Consider the following 16,274-nt stretch of genomic DNA (forward strand, 5'->3'; position numbering starts at 1 on the left):
GAAGCATCAACCGCCTGGACGCCCTGTTTCATCACAAGTACGCGACCGACGATCATGTCAATATGTGCCTTTGCTGCGTCAAGAATAGACGCCACAACGAATCACTACAGGAGCAGCTGTCTACAATCGAACATTTCTCCGTTACCTGCTACTTTTGATCCCCCTCGCACCTACTTTTCTACTAATCTGCCGTCCTTGTAAGGCTGAGTGGGCCGATTTTCCTCCTTTTCAACGGCCAACAATGTTTCATCGTCACAATCGTCGCCTGTTGGAGCAACGAGGGGTCGCTACTCGCTTTCTGTACGAGAATTCCTACAATATATACACTTGGCTGCGTTCACCACTTTGAGCCTCATCATCCTTCGGCACTGGCTGCTAGTTTGTTTCATTCCTCTTTAATTCTACAACCCATACATTCGTTGCACTTATACCCAAGATGCGTGCTGCTGTTGTCCTCGCCATCCCCACCCTTGCGGCTGCCTTGCCGTACAACCCCTTGAAGGCCCTCTTCAAGCGCGAGGACTCCTGGGGTGGTGCCGTTTCTCTCGGACCTACTACTTCCACCATCAAGCATGCCGTCACCACCATTCTGCCCGGCATGCCCCCTTCGTCTCAGGCCGGCGAGCTCTTCCTCTGGCCAGGAATGAGCAACGGCACTGGCGACCTCGTCCAGACGACTCTTGAGCAGTGGTCCAGCGGCAACTCCTGGTGCGGTGCGTCCAGCGACCAGTGGTGCGTCCGCGCATCGCTGTTTGGAAGCTTCGGCCAGAAGGACGGCAACGCCTCTGCTGTCAGCGGCGACCAGAAGATCAAGATCGAGTACGTCCTCGAGGACGACAACGACACCTGGACCCAGTAAGTTAAATGAATCCAAATTTGCGGTATCAAAACTAATGCAAGACAGGCTCGTCACCGATGCCGACACTGGCGACCAGCTCTCCACCTTCTCCTACAAGTCCGGTCCCTACATGACGGGCTACGGAACCGGCACCGAGTGCGACGACTCTTGCACTCCCACCGTTTCGGACCAATGTGAGATTCCATCGCCTCCATGGATCTTTGAACTCTTCTGATTTTGTTTGCAGACTACTACGACACCACCTTGACGCTGGCCGAAGCCGACACTGCCTTTGGTGACACCATCGCCACCTCCGGCACTGCTACTTACAAGGGCCTTTCTTCTTCCCAGGGCGGCAAGGTCTGGACCATCGAGCAGATCTACATCCCCGCTGGCAAGGCTTCCAAGAGGGGTCTTTTCTAAACGATCAAATTCGAAGTTGATGGGGCAATCGAAAAAGTAGTCGGGGTAGCTCTGTAAATGGAAATGCATGAAGAAGCTCGGCCCGTTGTCAGAGTGAACGCTCTCTGAAAATGATGCTCCAAATTATTATACTTCGACCATTGGAACGCCTAAGTCGAAGCTAGCCCGAACGGGCAGGCAGCCTCCCAAGAACATGACTTGAATCGGGAATTGACGATGACTCGAAGATGCGTATAAAAGGTAGCATCTGTAGCGCGACATAGTCAACTCTGCCCCCATCAAAAGTGCAAGTCAACACGATCCAATTCACCATCAAGGTGGTCACACGAAAGTTGCAATGCCGATATTGCCGACGAAGTTATGGCGTAAATCCGAGCCTTGCCAAAAAGGGGCAAGCACCTTCCGCAGCGGGGTAGGTGGGGCAGCGCGCTTGCTATGGTGACATCAGAGAGCTAGCTCTCCAGTTCGAACGACGTCCATCTACAACCAACATCTTCCATCCGCCACAGCAAACCACGTCTTGCTTATCCCGATTGCAGAATTGACATTGAAGCTTTTTGACCATGGCTCCATCCGTTTTTGTGTGAGTGCTGCTCCAATGCCTCCGCGATCCGCAGATGTGGCGACTCCTGACAGCTCACGTTGTTCAGCACCGGCGCGACTGGCTACATTGGGGGTGATGCGCTGTACGCGGTCTCCTCCAAGCACCCCGACTGGTCGTTCGCGGCGCTGGTGCGCGACGACGCAAAGGCGCAGCAGGTCAAGGCCAAATATCCCAACCTCAGAATCGTCAAGGGCACCTTGGACGACTATGATGTGATCAAAGAGGAGGCGTCAAAAGCCGACATTGTAATCCGTATGTTGTGTCCAGGCAAATTTGTTGTGCCATTGGTTAATAGAGCGAGCCAGACACTGCAGACGCATCCGACCACGAGGGTGCAGCCAAAGCCATTGCCGACGGTATGGCCAGCGGCCACACCAAAGAGCGTCCGGGCTACTGGCTGCACACTGGTGGAACTGGCATCCTGACGTTTGCCGACTCGGATGCTGAGCGCTACGGCGAATACGACCCCAAGGTCTACGACGACATGGAGGGCCAGCACGAGCTCACCAACCTGCCGGACCACGCGTTCCACCGCAACGTCGACAAGATTGTCATCGAGGCGGGTACCAAGCATGCTGATGTCGTCAAGTCCGTCATCATTTGCCCGCCTTGCATCTATGGTAAGAATCTCTCGCTTGGTAGGACATCGAGGAAGGATTAACAGGAGCATTCCAGGGCCTGGACGCGGACCCGTATGGAAGCGCAGCCGTCAAGTGCCCACACTCGTCCAAAAGACGCTCGAGCTCAAGAAAGCGCCCATCATCGGCGCCGGAAAATCCGTCTGGAACAACGTTCACGTGCACGACCTGGGCGACCTCTTCACGCTCTATGCCGACGCCGCGGCGACGCACAACCATGACGCGGAGCTCTGGGGCCCCAAGGGCTACGTGCTGGCCGAGAATGGCGAGCACGCGTGGGGCGACGTGGCGAAGGCGGCCGCCGAGGCCGCGGCCAAGGCTGGCTACATTCCCGCGCCCGAGACGACGTCCATGTCCAAGGACGAGGCGTGGGAGGTGGCCGACTTCCAGGCCCTCTCGTGGGGCATGAACTCGCGCGGCAAGGCCATCAGGGCCAAGAAGCTTTTGGGATGGCAGCCCAAGGCGCCGAGCATTTGGGAGGAGATTCCGGCCCTGGTCAAGCGCGAGTGGGAGTCGCTGCAGCAGAAATAGGTCGTTACTGGCAACTGAGTGGTGAGATTGAATCGATTGGAGGACCATTGAAACTTGAGTAAGCAGTAGGATCCAAATCAACAGCCATTGTCGACACTGCTGTGCACTGCGTGAAGCTATCCGCGCCAACCCGTAGCTGATGATGCCGTCTAGTCCAATAGCACCATCACAGACCGTGTTAAGGCTATGCAGCTGGCCCTTTGGAGATTTCCAACGCGTGCAGCTCTTCTGGTGCAGTCTGCGCATTGCACATTCTTGAAGACCTTTGAATTCCGATTCGGACGGCCAACTGCTGCAGTCATTGTAGTGAGGGGCCAGTCCCATCCAGTGCCCCTCGAGGGGAAAGTTCCGGAAGCGACAATGCTGTGAATGGCGAGAGCTAGCCATCTGCGTGCCTAGTCAGTACCATGTAGACGCACCGCTGCCCAGGATGCTTCGTATCTTTCCACTTCGTGGTACCATTGACTCACCAAAGCCTAGTATCATGTGCAGAATCGAGTCTTCGACCTAAGTGCCGAACTCGCTCACCAGTGACTTTTCATGTACGAATCATGCTGAGGAGCCACTCTACCTCCTCCGCTCCCTCCACCACATGAACACGGCAATGACGCCCAGCAGCGCCAGCACGCCGCCGACGCGCGCCGCCATGCAGATGAGCGTGTGTTGGATATCAGCAGGGATGCCGTGGTGGTGGTTGAGCAGCGGCGTTACGTTTGCGGATGAAGTGGTCGGCGCGTCGTCTGCGGAGGAGAAGTATTGGATGTACATTGGTAAGAGTTGATGCGTGGTCGATGGGCGTGCAGTGCATGGAGATGTGGGGATGGCAGGGATCAGGGAATGGTGTTGATATTGGGTATGTATGAATAGATAGTAGAGCATGCACACGTAGCCAGAGATCTTCCTGCAGCGCGAGCTCGAGCAGGCGAGTAGTGGATACATGTAGGCAGAGGTCTCAATTCACAGGGGGGGTTTCTTGGCCGCCAGAGGCTCGCATGCTCGTCTATTGTATCCGTATGTTGGTGATTCTTCACTCCTTGCTTTCCATCTTAGTGGTAGGGCCTGGGGATTCTTCTTGGCTGTACACCCGCTGCCCTGAATCTGCGCTTGGCTGTGCGACTGTGGCCGGCGATTTGGGAGATTTCTTCAGGGGCGCGCGCGGATAGGGATGTGCAGATGTCTTTGAGTGTGGCTGAATTTCCACACGGCGAGCGTGGAATGCACTTCTTCATCGACGTGTGCCAGGTTCCAATTCATAGTTGGTGACGTTGGTACGTGGACAGAAACTCAAAGACGTCTCGCTCCTCTTTTGCCCATTTGATTCATCACAATGGCCGTTTTCTGTTGCTTTCGATGTGTCGCAGGTCTTGTTCAGCACAACCGGGTTGGGAGTTGGGAAGGTTGTCTCATTTCCTCTGCCGAAAGCCGGCAAACTCGACCAAGCCAGACCGCATGCATGCCGAGAAGCTAGACATCCCTTGTCAGAAAAGCTTGGGTGGATTTGAGCAGGTCTAGCCTGTTGAGTAAGAGTCAATCAAAGAAGAAAGGGTGCTCAAATTCGGCGGGGTTGGTGGGCTTGCAGGTCCACGCTTCCTTTGCGAATTTGAGACTGGGGAAAGAGCGCGGCGATGCATTCCCACGGCTTCAGTTTTACTGCTCAAAGCCCACAGTCGAAATTCGGAAACTCGAGCTGACCCTCAAAATCATGTTGCCGTCCATCCGAGCCTATCGCACGGTTAGTCGAATATGTTCGGACTCCGATGATAGTCGGGAGCGGCAGGCATGGGCGACCGCAGCGAAATCTCCAACAATAGTTTTCCACGCTCGTCGAAGCCCCGCTCGAGTGAGTAAAGCGCAGCTGCAATCGAGCGGGAGTAACCTTTAATGCGGCGCACGTTCTAAAAGAGGCAATTTGAGCGGCGGCGGCCGTGCAGAAGCATCGAAGCTTACGCGTGGTTGGCGCGACAACACCGCGGCAGGGATGGTCCTTGGTGGAAGCTTTTTTGACTTGCAGGTTAACTGTTCGTGCCGCGGGCAGGACGGTGTCTTTGCTGTTCAGGCATGTCGAGATAGACCTCTGCAAAGTGCTGTTGCGACTCCTTGGCCATGGGTTTTGCGACAAGTGCCGTAGATGCCTTGGGTGCAACTGGATAGACAGCGTGCGAGAATCGGTGATCGAGAGTGTTGATGGCCCAGTCCCGAGATCAAGACACCGCTGTCCTTGAAGCAGTATGTAGGTCGTAAGGTGTGATGACAAGGTTTTTGTTAGCGGACAGCGCGTCTTTGGCCTGCTTTTCACGGCGCAAAGATTGATTGCTGATTGGCCGGAGTCGTCTGAAACAGGAAGTTTTCTCGAATGCGGCTTGCACGGGGGCCAAGGAGCCTAAAAAAGGAGATCCGAACGTCCATGCTCTCCTTTCTCGGCAGGATTAAGGTGGTCGAGCCGTCATCGTGATGTTGAGTCTCTGGTGGGAACAAAGACGGAAGTGAGTTTCATGACAGGGGCTGTCGTGATGCAAGACCATTGCCGTAAGTTGCTATGTAGCCAAATTGCAGCAATAGAGCGACGTTGGTTACATGTAAGGGTCTGGAATGGCAAATGGTTACCGTTGAAAAGCTGGACGGGGGAACGTGGTTGACGAGGAAGCCGACGATTCCTTGGGAGAAGACCGATGGGACTGAAGACCGAGCAGGAGTCGAGACTTTGGAGTTGTTTGATTGCTGCATGTGCCTGTCGATCGCCCAAGTGGATGCGCAAGGCTGAACTGTATCTCTGCTGGCGCGCTGGGTGAGAGGTGAGTTGAGAGTAATGGTGAAGCAAACCAGACGTGAGAGAAACAGAACAACCGATCATGACGACCATGATCCCTGCGGTGTGTCGTGGAGGATGCTTGCTCTTGGTGATGCTTGCTGTCGCGCGTCCCGTCTCCGCGGCCGCCGCCGCCCTTTGATCATTCGCTGGATCCGATCGCCAAGCAGACGCAACGCAACTTGCTCTCAACAACACCAACGCTCGCTCGCTCTCTCACTCAGGAGTCGCAACCTCCCAAGACATCACCGCTCCACACTCCCTCCACCGCCGACTGGACGCGCATCGTCCTCTACTTCCTCTCCGTCGCTCCCTCAACCTCGCCCACGCCGTTTGCTAGCCCTGAAACTTTCTCCAAACGCACTTAAACGCTCCCGCGCTCCGTCTTGGGCCCTCCAGCTTGGACGCCTCTCGCGCACCCCGCCAACAAGCCACACACCCAGGGGAACACCTGCCAGCCCGCCCTCACCCATCGCCTTCTTCGACTGAAGCTGCCTTGACACTGTCTTTGGTCGGAGCCGCAAATGTCTGCCGTTGACCACGATCGCCCGGCAACGCCGACTTCTGCTCACTCCCGTCGACGCACCTCGAGCATAGATTTCAACCGCTCTCCTGCAAGCCGCCGCTCCTCGGCGGCCCATTCGCCCGTTGCAGCCAGGCCCTCTCATGGTCTGCACACCGCCACGAGCTACTCTGAGCTCAATGGCGACGCCGACGACTCTTTTCACAATGACGGCGGCGAGCTAGGAAACTTGGCAGATGAATTGGCCGACGCTGAGGAAGACGAATATGAGGAGGGTGAGACTGAATTGGTCGAAGGGGACGTGTCCCTGAACAACTCGGAGAACCACCACCAACCAGGCCCCCCAAACGGCCATGTTCGTGAGCTTTCTCGCGAAAGCGCAGCTCTTTTGTCACCCGCGACCGTCACTATGAGCCCTGCCAAATCTCTGGCAGGCTCGAAACACCGCCGGAACCGCTCCCGCTACGACGGCTCTGATTATGGAAGCGAGAGCGACTTGGAAGCCAGCGATGGCATTTCTGCCGGGCTGGAGGCAAGAATGGCCGCAATCGAAAGTCTTGCGCGCCGGGGGACTGAAAACAACGGCAGCTCCACTGACGGCGTCATACTGCGCGTCACGGAGCAGCTTCGCGATCTCGGCACCCAAGCAGGCGTTGAGAGCGCCGCCACAAGGTACGGAATACTGCCGGAAAAGTTGTGATGTGTAGACAGCGGTCAACTAACAAGAGCGCCCAACTATAGGCTAATCACCGCCCACACCGCACTCAACTCGCACCTCACGCACCAGACGCGCATCCTTACCTCTCTGACCTCATCCCTCTGCTCGCCCCTTGCTCCGCTTCCCGACCCCGAAACCATCGACGCGCTGCTCCCCCTGCTCGCCGACACAATCTCGTCGGTCCCCGACGCGCCCATGAAACCCCTCCACCAGCTCGCAACTCTCACGAACCAGACACACGACCTCCTGGATTCGCTCAGCTTTCTAGCCGACAGCCTTCACATGGGTAGGCAGACGTCCAACCTTGCGCAAAGGCGACTCAAGCTGGTGCGGGAAGCCATGGGCGAGTGGAAGCGGGAAAACGAGCTCAGGGAAGAGGGTATCCGGTGGATTGAGCGCGGGAACTGGGACGCGCGGCTGAAGGAGCGTCGCGTCGCGGTCGTTTGCAAAGACGTCGTTGGTGGATTCGAGGAGATTTGCAATGGCTGGAGAGAAAGACTGGTGGCTGTAGGTGGTGAAGAGGTGCCGGCGGCTTAAAAGTCGTTTTGAGAGCGAGCTGAAATTGCTTTTACTCGATTCTCACAAGCATCAATTTGGCGCAGGGTACAGTGAGAATGGTAAGAGGTGGGCTTTGCCGGTTTTCATGGCATGCCGGAGAGCGTGACCTCGAGACTGATTGATCTTTTCACATGAAAGATGAAAGATGGAGCACTTCCGAGAGGCGAGAGCCGCCATAATTGTGGTCAGGCCACGGCCAGCCCTGGAAAATTGCGATTCCGCGAGCTCTGGAAACCCGCATTGGAGGGAGGAGGTACATCTACAATTTTGTAGGCGCGGCGTAGGACTGCACCGATTCCTCCAACGGCCGCCAGCCGGAGCTTGCAACAGCAGAGCAGACCCACCTACCTTTGCGAACATTCCACCATTGGCGTTTCTGTCTTTTTCCCTTTGTTTCCCCTTGACGACCCAGATATAGACCCCCTGACATACACATGTACCTATGTACCTTTCTTTCTCTTTTTCCTCTTTTCCTTTTCCTACCGTTGTAGCGGGACGAATCAAATTTGACGGGGCCGGTCGGTTATTGGATGATGGACGGAACGGGGGATTGTTGATTGGTTGCAAGAACGGTTGGACGACGACGTACTTTTATGTAGACTTATTCTGACACCCCCTACCCATCCCTTAGTCGTCGCGTTTGAGCGCGTCTTCGAGACTCGAGTTTCCTTTCTTGGTATCTACTTATTTCTACTTCTTCTTTGGCTAATAGACCAATTTGCATGGTGTTCCTACATCCACCTGTCTCGACCAGTACGCGCCCGGGATCCATGTGCCCAAACTCTTCACCATTGCCAACGCCAATGCTCGCCAGCTCCAAGCATCGTGAGCAAGCTGCCCGCGGATCGCCTGCGCCACACCACCGCCGACAATGTCCAGTCCAGTCCGTGAGACTGCGCGGTGCGTGCCATCTGCTGCCTCTACCACTGCCGCCCCGATGCGCGTCCGAGCCGAGTGATGTTCGTTGTCGATGTACCGAGGCAGACTTGTTGGTCTTTCTGTATTCAAAGAAAGATGAACCAATCTACGGCCATGAGTACTTGGCGTTGTGCCGGGTTGCCGACGTGTATGTAGATGCAAAGCTCTGTTTCTAACGTACATATGTCGTGACCTCAGAGCTGCCTGGATGCCTCAACCGTCATGACTGCAGTACCTACCTGCCTATGCTGGCTATTTCCGGCGCTGTCGGTCAGCCAACAACGAGCCAGCCAGCCAGTCAGTGCGGTGTGCCTGAGGACCGCGGATCATTGGACTTGGCGACGCGCTGAGCTGCCTGACTGCTTGACGGCCGACGGGAGAGAGAGAGATTCCAAAAGAGCAAGCAGGTCCATGTGACAAAGCGACAGCGGAAACGAGATCTGATAGCCACCTCAACCAGCCAGCCCGAGCGAGGAGAGCAGCTCCTTTTCGCGTATCCGACAGGTCGCATCTTCAACTTTGTTGGTCAACAGGTGCCAGCATCCTCGTGGTAGTTGTCAGGTCGCCCGCCGCTCGCGTGGTGCGATGCTTGCCTAACGAACGGCGAGAGGGTTATCTCGCCTCGCCTCGCCTCCCGTCGGGCGGCCCATCCCATCCCAGGCGCGCGGACACCGCGGCTATATTTTTCTTCGGCCAATGCTTGTACGTGTGGCGGTGCGCAGCGTGGGAGCTATCTCGCGGGTGTTCGGAACGGCCGATGAAGAATGGATACTAGTCGCGATGGTCTGAGCGTTGCGTGCGTGCGTGCGGATTTTGCTCGTTGGCCGTTGTTGGGTATGTACCGGCCGAGAGGTACCACGAGGCAGAGAAAACGGCAAAGGCTGGTGGGGAGGTTTTGGAAGCTGCGGGAGCCGACTCCGCGGCAAATCTTCTGCGTTGTGACGATGGGCATGTTGGGTGGGAGAAGGGAAATGATTGATCGCTTTGTCGCGGTTTGAGGTGGTACTGTTGCTGTGCTGTATGCTATGGCCAGTACTCTGACCTCAATGCTGTGCCGCACGGTAATCGTGAGAAGCAATAAATTGCAATGCGTCATGTTGGCACGATGACGCAGTGCATAAATGTCTTGCGCAATCATGAATCTGGTCTCCTTTGACAGGCCGGCCGTGGCCACGCAACCAAAGCCAGTTGTGATAGGTAGTTGTTGAGACGGTTGATATGGACAGGGGGCTGGGCGGTCCTGTTAGGGGTCGCTTTATCCGCGGGCCAGGGGGCGAGTCATTGCGCGCAACGTGGGTGGTTCGGGTTTCTGCTCGACTCTGCGGGGTACGCGACGATCGCGCAGAGTGGCACAGCGTGTACGGAGTGGCGGTCTGAAAATATTCGGGGGTGACGTGAAACGAGACGAGAGGACCGGTGTTTGTAGTGGACGAGATGAAGAATTTCTGAGAGCGAGAGAAACAATTGAATCTTGGGGGTCGCTGGAGAAATGGTTTGAAATGCAATTGGGCCGTGAGTAAAAGATTGCTGCAGAGCTCGAAATTACAATAATGGGTATGTTGCCGACAAATGCCTCTTGCGCCTTTTCATCCAAAATTCATATCCAAAATTTCTCCCCTCTTAGAGCTTTGCTGCACCGAGGTTGACCTTTCCATGCTCACAGGTGTAGCAAATATCACCACCTGAGCCATCAGCTTTCTCCGAGTTCCACTTCCTGATGACGGCGCGGCAGAGACCAAGTTGCCTGCCCAGCGACGTGACCTCGCACTCGACGCGGGCAAACTCTCCAGAGGGGATGGGCTTGAGGTAGGTGCAGTTGAGGGTACGACTGACGGTGCCCATCTCCCACCAGTCCTTCTTTGCGCCGGCGGTGATGGCAAACGACGTGAGCATGTCGAAGATGGTGGCGACGGCGCCGCCGTGAAGGCTGTAGCCAGAGTTGAGCAGCTCGGGCACGATCTTGATCTTCCACACGGCGTAGACGAGCGGCTTCGTCTTGTCCTTGGCATTCTTTTCGCGCGTCTCGCACTCGAGGAGCTCTATGTTCTTGATAACGGGCGTGTCCCAAAACTGTTGCCATGCATGTGGTTGGTACAATGTACTTTTTTGTCTCCCGAGCCAGCGGTACAGCGGGCAGAGGGCTCCGTTGTTATTGCGGGAGGCGGCGCACCTTGTAGTCTGCCCGGTTCTCGACATATTTCGTAAACTCCCCAGCACGTTCGAACGGGGTTTTGCTGACGTCTGTGTTAAAACTTTTGTCGTAGGCGGCCATGATGAAAGCGTCTCGTCGGCGGTGGGATGAATATGAGAGCAACAGAATGACGCAGCGGCGCCGCAGCGCAGGAGCATTATTATAGGAACACATACCTCATTTTTTTTGAAATGGCCGTGATAGCACCGGGACTCAGGGGGTGTGGGTTAGAAACAGTGTCCGATAATGGAGCTGAGCGTCATTCTCGAGTCGTAACTCGTAGTCGCAGAAAACGTACTCCACCCGGGCGCCCGCCTAGATCAGCCGAGGTGAACTGTAGGCGTCGGTTGTTGTGGCTGACCGGCCCGTACCTTACGCGCTTTGTATGGTTGCGCAAGGCTCAGTAGGAAAAGCCGTTGAGAGAAGCAAGCCAATATGAGTGGTGGTGTAGGGGAAACTTTAAAAATAATGTACGCATCTGAGGAGTACTCAAGTGCCTTGGGCACTGATACTGGGTCCTTTCCATGCCTACAGTCACAGGGAGCAGCCGTGGTTATGTTGGCCACGACTTTTTCTGCCAAGCCATCTTGCATTCACCGCCCATCTCACCGCCCTGGCTGACGCACGGAATATCTAACGCGCACGGACATCATGTTGCGCTACTCTGCTTCCCGGCATTGGGCGTTGCTACAGTCGTCTTCTTGCTGAAGACTCAGGTCGACCTTACTCGAAGCGCATCTACGCACCAATCGGCATGGCTCCCAACGTTGAGGAATCGGCCTTCTTCAAAGATGCCAGAGCTCAGGGAAGGCCCGTTACGAAAGGTGATTGACACATCGCCAAAGTCTCAATTCACTGGCAAGCTAACAGCTTCCGTCAGACCCTCCCAAGTTCGACTTTGAGTCGTACCTCTCCAACTATGAAGGTGTGCACCTCACGATGCCATCAATGCCGACGCGATGACTGACTCTCTGCTCTCTCCCTCCAGGCCGCACTCGACTGGAGCGCCTGCTCCTCATCGGCAGTACATCCACCTACCTCTCGACCGACGCCCTGCGCACCGCCGTCTTCGAAGCCAGATCGGGCAAGGACATAGACATGTACAACATTCTCACCGACCGTCTTCACTCTGTCGACCCCAGCGACGGTCTTGGCGTGCCGGATACAATGTGGTTGGAGCGCAAGACCAAGGAAGTCAAGGCGGAAATGGAGGCTCTGGAGGGACAGCTCAAGCAGTACAAAAACAACCTGATCAAGGAGAGCATTCGGGTATGGCCCATTGTGCGTGTAACTCGGCAGGTGACTGACATGCGCAGATGGGCTATGACGACCTGGGACAATTCTACACAAGCATCGGCGATCATAACTCGGCAATGAAGGCGTTTGCGCGCGAGCGCGACTACTGTACCAGCACGCAGCATGTCGCCGACATGTCTCTGAAGCAAATCTACTCGGGCATCCAGTCGCGTAGCTGGACCAGCGTTCACTCCAACGTGGCCAAGATCCAGCCCATGTCGCTCAAGGCCGAAGACAAGGCCAAGATGGAACCCATCTGCGCCGCCGTCATGGGTCTCAGCCACCTTTCGTCGGGCAACTTTCGGGAGGCTGCGCGCCAATTCCTTTCCGTTCACCCATCCTTCATGACCGCGGAGCCCCAGGCGGGTATCAAGTGGCAGCACCAGGTTCTGACAGGCAACGACATCGCTGTATACGGCGGTCTTTGTGCTTTGGCGTCAATGGATCGCTCCGAGCTGCGAAGCAACGTCCTCGAGAACAAGAACTTCCGCGACTTTCTCGAGCTCGAGCCGCACGTTCGTCGTGCCATCAGCCAGTTCTGCAGCACCAAGTACACCCAGTGCCTTGAGATCTTGGAAGCCTACCGTACCGACTACCTGCTTGACTTGTACCTCCATGGCTGCGTCAAGGACCTGTACAGTCAGATTCGCAGCAAGAGCATTGTCGAGTACTTCGTTCCCTTCAGCTGTGTGACGCTGGAGGAGATGGAAAAGGCTTTCGCTTCGACGGGAGGAGTTTCTATGGAGGACGAGCTCGTGGAGATGATTCAGCGCGGTGTCCTGAATGCACGCATCAACCTTGTCGAAAGGGTATGCTGTCGCGACCCTTTCTTTTTTCAAAAGCCGCTAACCAAATTGCAGACCCTCGTGGCCCCTCCTACGGACCCACGTACCGAAGCGCATGCTGATGCTCTCAGGATGGCAGAGGACTATGAACGCGCCCTCCGCCTCCGTCTTCTCCGCATTAACATGCTCAGCGAGGGCCTGGTTGTCCGTCAGCCGCAGAACCAACACCAGAGCTCTGCGTCCTTCAACCATGGACAGGCCGGCGATCTCCAGGGAGTGTCCTATATAGGCCCGATGAACCAGGAGCCTTTTTGAGTGACAGGACGCATTGCATGAGAAATGAGACTAATGATCATATCTGGCGTTGCGGTTGAAAGTCATGGGCACGGGTAGGTCTTCCAAAGAAGCAGACATGGTCGATGTACTAATTCACAGCCCTCAGATTGGAGTCAGGCATATGGGAAGCGAATCATGAGAGCACAGGGAGTCTTGAAGGAAAGTTTCCGCCGTCTTTTCAAAAAGATCGCAGGATTTACCCTCAATGGGGTGGCAGCATGCTCGGGATTAGCCCGAGGTTTTCCGCCCCCGAATGATATCCCGAGTGCAATTTCGTTTCATCAAAGATTCTTGCAACAACTGCATTTTCCTATCTCCATTAGGGGACACATCAGGCGGTGCCCTCAGAGACACTCAGCATGGCAGCTCTCTTATGCGAAATGTACAGGCGCTCTGTGTACAATCTCAATGTGTCCCTATTCCAATTTTTTTGCATATGCTTGGCCTTGTGGCCACGCTAGATGATGTACAGAGTTTGCGCTGACACATTTCCCAGACCGATGGGCAAATCTCAACAGCCCGTAGCTGTGGCTTCCCTTTCCGCTCGCGCCCAGTCTGTAAACCACGAACAAGCACGCACTGTCGACGAACGAACGAATTCGAACACTGACACCCTGTCTCATCTCCTGACGGGTCCCAGGATAGTACCAGCCAGAGCATTGAACATTCCCTATGCCCCTTCTTCGACCTCTCCGCAAGTGAGCTCGCGATTGCTAGGTAGAGTCTCCGGGAAACACGGCCTCACTAGCCGATGGAGCTGTCGCTATGGACAGCGCAAGCCCCGGAAGTCTGGCATGTCCATTTTTTCGGCCAGCGCTCCGCCGAAGACTCTTGGTGCTCCTTCCAGGATCCATCTCAATGAAGAAAAACACCGATCGGGGTGGCACCAGACGCAAAACCTTCCTTGGGGCCTCAGAGGAGTAAGGCTACCACTGATACGTTGCTGAGCGAATCGACCAATGCTTCGATTCTTACACAGAAAAGCAAAAGAGTTTGGGTAAGCCAGTCCTTGGCCTTCCAGCTCGGCCGCTCATTGCCTGGGCAGTGTGCTCAGGCAGCGATCATCCGCGCAGTATTGCGAACAACTCTTTCCAGTCGTTCCAGTTAATACCATCCTGCGATGGTATCGTCGGCACGTTTTCCTCCTGCCAAACTTGACGGAGAGGCGATGGCATTGGGACAAACGCGCGACGGCAGGGCAAGTTTCTTGGCCAACTTACGTCCATCGGGTCCGACTGGACCTTACCGTCCTGAACTATGGGATCTGCAATTCGCGAGACGTAATGCAGTGCCTGTGGGACGGAAAACGGCGTGAAGTAGTAACTCATGAACGTCTTTGCGCGGCTTAAACAGGCAAGCTTACGCAAAGCGCCACTGTGTCGTTGAGAAGACAAGTCTTTGCGAAGTCCGTCAAGCATATTCCAAAAGGCCGTGCTTTCTGCCCACATCTTCGTCAGCGCGTCCAAAGATTCGAAATTTTCTGAGAAAGGATGTCAGCTTATTAGGCATCTTCAGCATGGTAGCTTCCAAACCTCTTGGTCTGATCCACAGTAACCTGCCATCCTCGTCATAGTAGTGCGTCGGGAGATACGGGTCAGAAGTTTCTCCCGAAGACATGCTATTGGCACTTTGGCACAAGGAGCCGTTGACTACTTGCTCCAAATGGGTCTTCGTCGACGGGGGCAACGGCCACTTCATCGCTGGAAACTCTCCGGCTTCGATCCACTGGTCTCCCTCCATGTAAAACCACCGCTTCGGTACCGGCTGCTTCTCGTCCGTGGCCTTTGGCGGGGCTTCTTCTGTCGTGTCCATCAATGGGCTATCCGATCTCTTGTCATGCAGACTTTCTTACTCTTTTTCATCCATGGCATTCCCCACCTTCCGTTCAGCGACGTGCGTCTCATCAGCTCTTCAAGCCACACCAATCGTCGGGGCTGTTCGTCATGAGAGTCATGATGCCAACCCGATACAGTCCACCTTCTTTGCCTCTTGGTCCTTCGGGCACCTTCTTGCTTTCCTGGATGGCGTTAATCCGATTTTTGCTTTCAATTGGCCACGACTATGCGCTGAACTCACTGTCGCGCTCTCTCCCTCTCCTGATCTTCTGCGTTACTGGCGGAGGCTGGTTCTCAGGGACATTTTCATCCGCGCTCGACGCGGATGGTCTATGCTTCTTCCTTGACAATTTAAAGCGCTCTCCTAGACTTTATCAGTCCGGTACTTGCGGAAAGGAATTTGCTAGACTTACCTGGGTGCAGCCAACGCTTGACTGCGGGCAAAGGATTCTTTCTTCCCAGTTCTTCGGACAGTTCTGCTGGTATTCCAATGTTGCGAAACATGACGACTGAGGAGGTCTTGGGTGCGTCAGTATGTCAAAGATTGTGATATCAGTGGGGAGAAGGAAGCTCCCCGTGGGTTGGGCAAAAAACTTCTATCATGCCAACAGCTCTGGTCATGTGTTCTTAGACGGGCCCTCGGCCTGTTGCAAAAAAAGGAGGAACCGAGGGCGTGGTGTTTTGTGATCGCCCTGACTTAACCGTGGTTCTTGGGCGATCTCTCCAGGGACCAGCGCATCATGTCCATGCGACTCTTTAAATGGCATGCAACGATGAGGTATGAAAGTCTTCTTCCCCCGTGTGTTTCGCCCCTTCACCGCTTCATTTTCTCTGACCATGAGCGCGGAAGGCCGATGAGCGACATCAAACAATCACTTTGGTCCACAAGCCCAATGTCCACTTCCTTGAAAGTGACCATTTGAGAACAGCCAGCTCATCCTAGGCCTCCGATCTCTCCTGTCGCCTGGAGCCGTTTCCAATCCAATTTAACGGGCCCTTTGCAGCATAAAATTATCGTGGACCACGTTCTCTAGCCTCCCAAATCATCCTTCTTGGTACTCCAAAGAAACGTGCGACTAGATTATCGGCACTTGGGTTGCTCTATTCGACCTTGTCTGCTGCGCTAAAGTCGGCACACCATGGTACATGCCCACGAACAAAAGTTTTCAAGTCGGACATGTCACGCGCAGTGCCTAGCAAAGTTCCCCGCCTCGTCCACGCCTGGTAGTCTTGCATGGGCCGAAAGCTTGAGATGGTCGTCCATCTTGTCCGCA

The 16,274-nt window shown here is 55.2% G+C and overlaps 8 protein-coding genes across 8 annotated transcripts; 6 read left to right on the forward strand and 2 right to left on the reverse strand.

The window, feature by feature from the left end:
- Positions 1–436: 436 nt before the first annotated feature.
- On the forward strand, positions 437–1,261 carry BKA78DRAFT_352942 (uncharacterized protein; the record flags this gene model as incomplete). Its single annotated transcript, XM_066891454.1, has 3 exons — positions 437–855; positions 905–1,032; positions 1,086–1,261. 3 exons carry the CDS (start codon positions 437–439, stop codon positions 1,259–1,261), a joined length of 723 nt encoding a protein of 240 aa, XP_066744507.1.
- A 563-nt stretch (positions 1,262–1,824) lies between these two features.
- BKA78DRAFT_331564 (putative nucleoside-diphosphate-sugar epimerase) lies at positions 1,825–3,034 on the forward strand (the record flags this gene model as incomplete). Its single annotated transcript, XM_066889889.1, has 4 exons — positions 1,825–1,844; positions 1,912–2,117; positions 2,171–2,485; positions 2,541–3,034. The coding sequence occupies 4 exons, from the start codon at positions 1,825–1,827 to the stop codon at positions 3,032–3,034; spliced, it is 1,035 nt and encodes a 344-aa protein (XP_066744508.1).
- A 3,537-nt stretch (positions 3,035–6,571) lies between these two features.
- On the forward strand, positions 6,572–7,582 carry BKA78DRAFT_227323 (uncharacterized protein; the record flags this gene model as incomplete). Its single annotated transcript, XM_066883706.1, has 2 exons — positions 6,572–7,035; positions 7,105–7,582. Coding segments are annotated over 2 exons (942 nt in total), but the record flags the coding sequence as incomplete, so codon positions are not given.
- A 1,635-nt stretch (positions 7,583–9,217) lies between these two features.
- On the reverse strand, positions 9,218–9,836 carry BKA78DRAFT_138485 (uncharacterized protein). The gene has a single exon (XM_066882711.1). The coding sequence runs from the start codon at positions 9,693–9,695 to the stop codon at positions 9,288–9,290; it is 408 nt and encodes a 135-aa protein (XP_066744510.1). The 5' UTR covers positions 9,696–9,836; the 3' UTR covers positions 9,218–9,287.
- Position 9,837: 1 nt separating this feature from the next.
- Positions 9,838–11,056, reverse strand: BKA78DRAFT_138488 (uncharacterized protein). The gene is made up of 3 exons (XM_066882712.1): positions 10,925–11,056; positions 10,728–10,791; positions 9,838–10,627 (listed from the first exon to the last, which is right to left on the reverse strand). The coding sequence occupies exons 1-3, from the start codon at positions 10,927–10,929 to the stop codon at positions 10,178–10,180; spliced, it is 519 nt and encodes a 172-aa protein (XP_066744511.1). The 5' UTR covers positions 10,930–11,056; the 3' UTR covers positions 9,838–10,177.
- A 446-nt stretch (positions 11,057–11,502) lies between these two features.
- BKA78DRAFT_295725 (26S proteasome subunit RPN7-domain-containing protein) lies at positions 11,503–13,144 on the forward strand (the record flags this gene model as incomplete). The annotated part of the gene is made up of 5 exons (XM_066886518.1): positions 11,503–11,572; positions 11,629–11,673; positions 11,737–12,029; positions 12,065–12,853; positions 12,905–13,144. 5 exons carry the CDS (start codon positions 11,503–11,505, stop codon positions 13,142–13,144), a joined length of 1,437 nt encoding a protein of 478 aa, XP_066744512.1.
- Positions 13,145–13,385: 241 nt separating this feature from the next.
- Positions 13,386–14,169, forward strand: BKA78DRAFT_138511 (uncharacterized protein). The gene has a single exon (XM_066882714.1). The coding sequence runs from the start codon at positions 13,627–13,629 to the stop codon at positions 14,110–14,112; it is 486 nt and encodes a 161-aa protein (XP_066744513.1). The 5' UTR covers positions 13,386–13,626; the 3' UTR covers positions 14,113–14,169.
- Positions 14,170–14,796: 627 nt separating this feature from the next.
- BKA78DRAFT_138506 (uncharacterized protein) lies at positions 14,797–15,910 on the forward strand. The gene is made up of 2 exons (XM_066882713.1): positions 14,797–15,778; positions 15,851–15,910. Exon 1 carries the CDS (start codon positions 14,980–14,982, stop codon positions 15,511–15,513), a length of 534 nt encoding a protein of 177 aa, XP_066744514.1. The 5' UTR covers positions 14,797–14,979; the 3' UTR covers positions 15,514–15,778; positions 15,851–15,910.
- Positions 15,911–16,274: the final 364 nt, after the last annotated feature.

Source organism: Phyllosticta capitalensis (assembly GCF_038381095.1).
Source record: "Phyllosticta capitalensis strain CBS 128856 chromosome Unknown BKA78scaffold_5, whole genome shotgun sequence".
In the NCBI taxonomy this organism is placed as follows: Eukaryota; Fungi; Ascomycota; class Dothideomycetes; order Botryosphaeriales; family Phyllostictaceae; genus Phyllosticta; species Phyllosticta capitalensis.

Bases quoted from the DNA above. Each gene is read 5' to 3' on its own strand.
- BKA78DRAFT_138511 (XM_066882714.1), top strand. From the start codon at position 13,627: ATGATGTACAGAGTTTGCGCTGACACATTTCCCAGACCGATGGGCAAA.
- BKA78DRAFT_138488 (XM_066882712.1), bottom strand. The intron at 10,628-10,727 runs GTGCGCCGCCTC...GCATGGCAACAG, and splicing joins AGAACCGGGCAGACTACAAG to TTTTGGGACACGCCCGTTAT.
- BKA78DRAFT_138506 (XM_066882713.1), top strand. From the start codon at position 14,980: ATGGGCTATCCGATCTCTTGTCATGCAGACTTTCTTACTCTTTTTCAT.
- BKA78DRAFT_138485 (XM_066882711.1), bottom strand. From the start codon at position 9,695: ATGATTGCGCAAGACATTTATGCACTGCGTCATCGTGCCAACATGACG.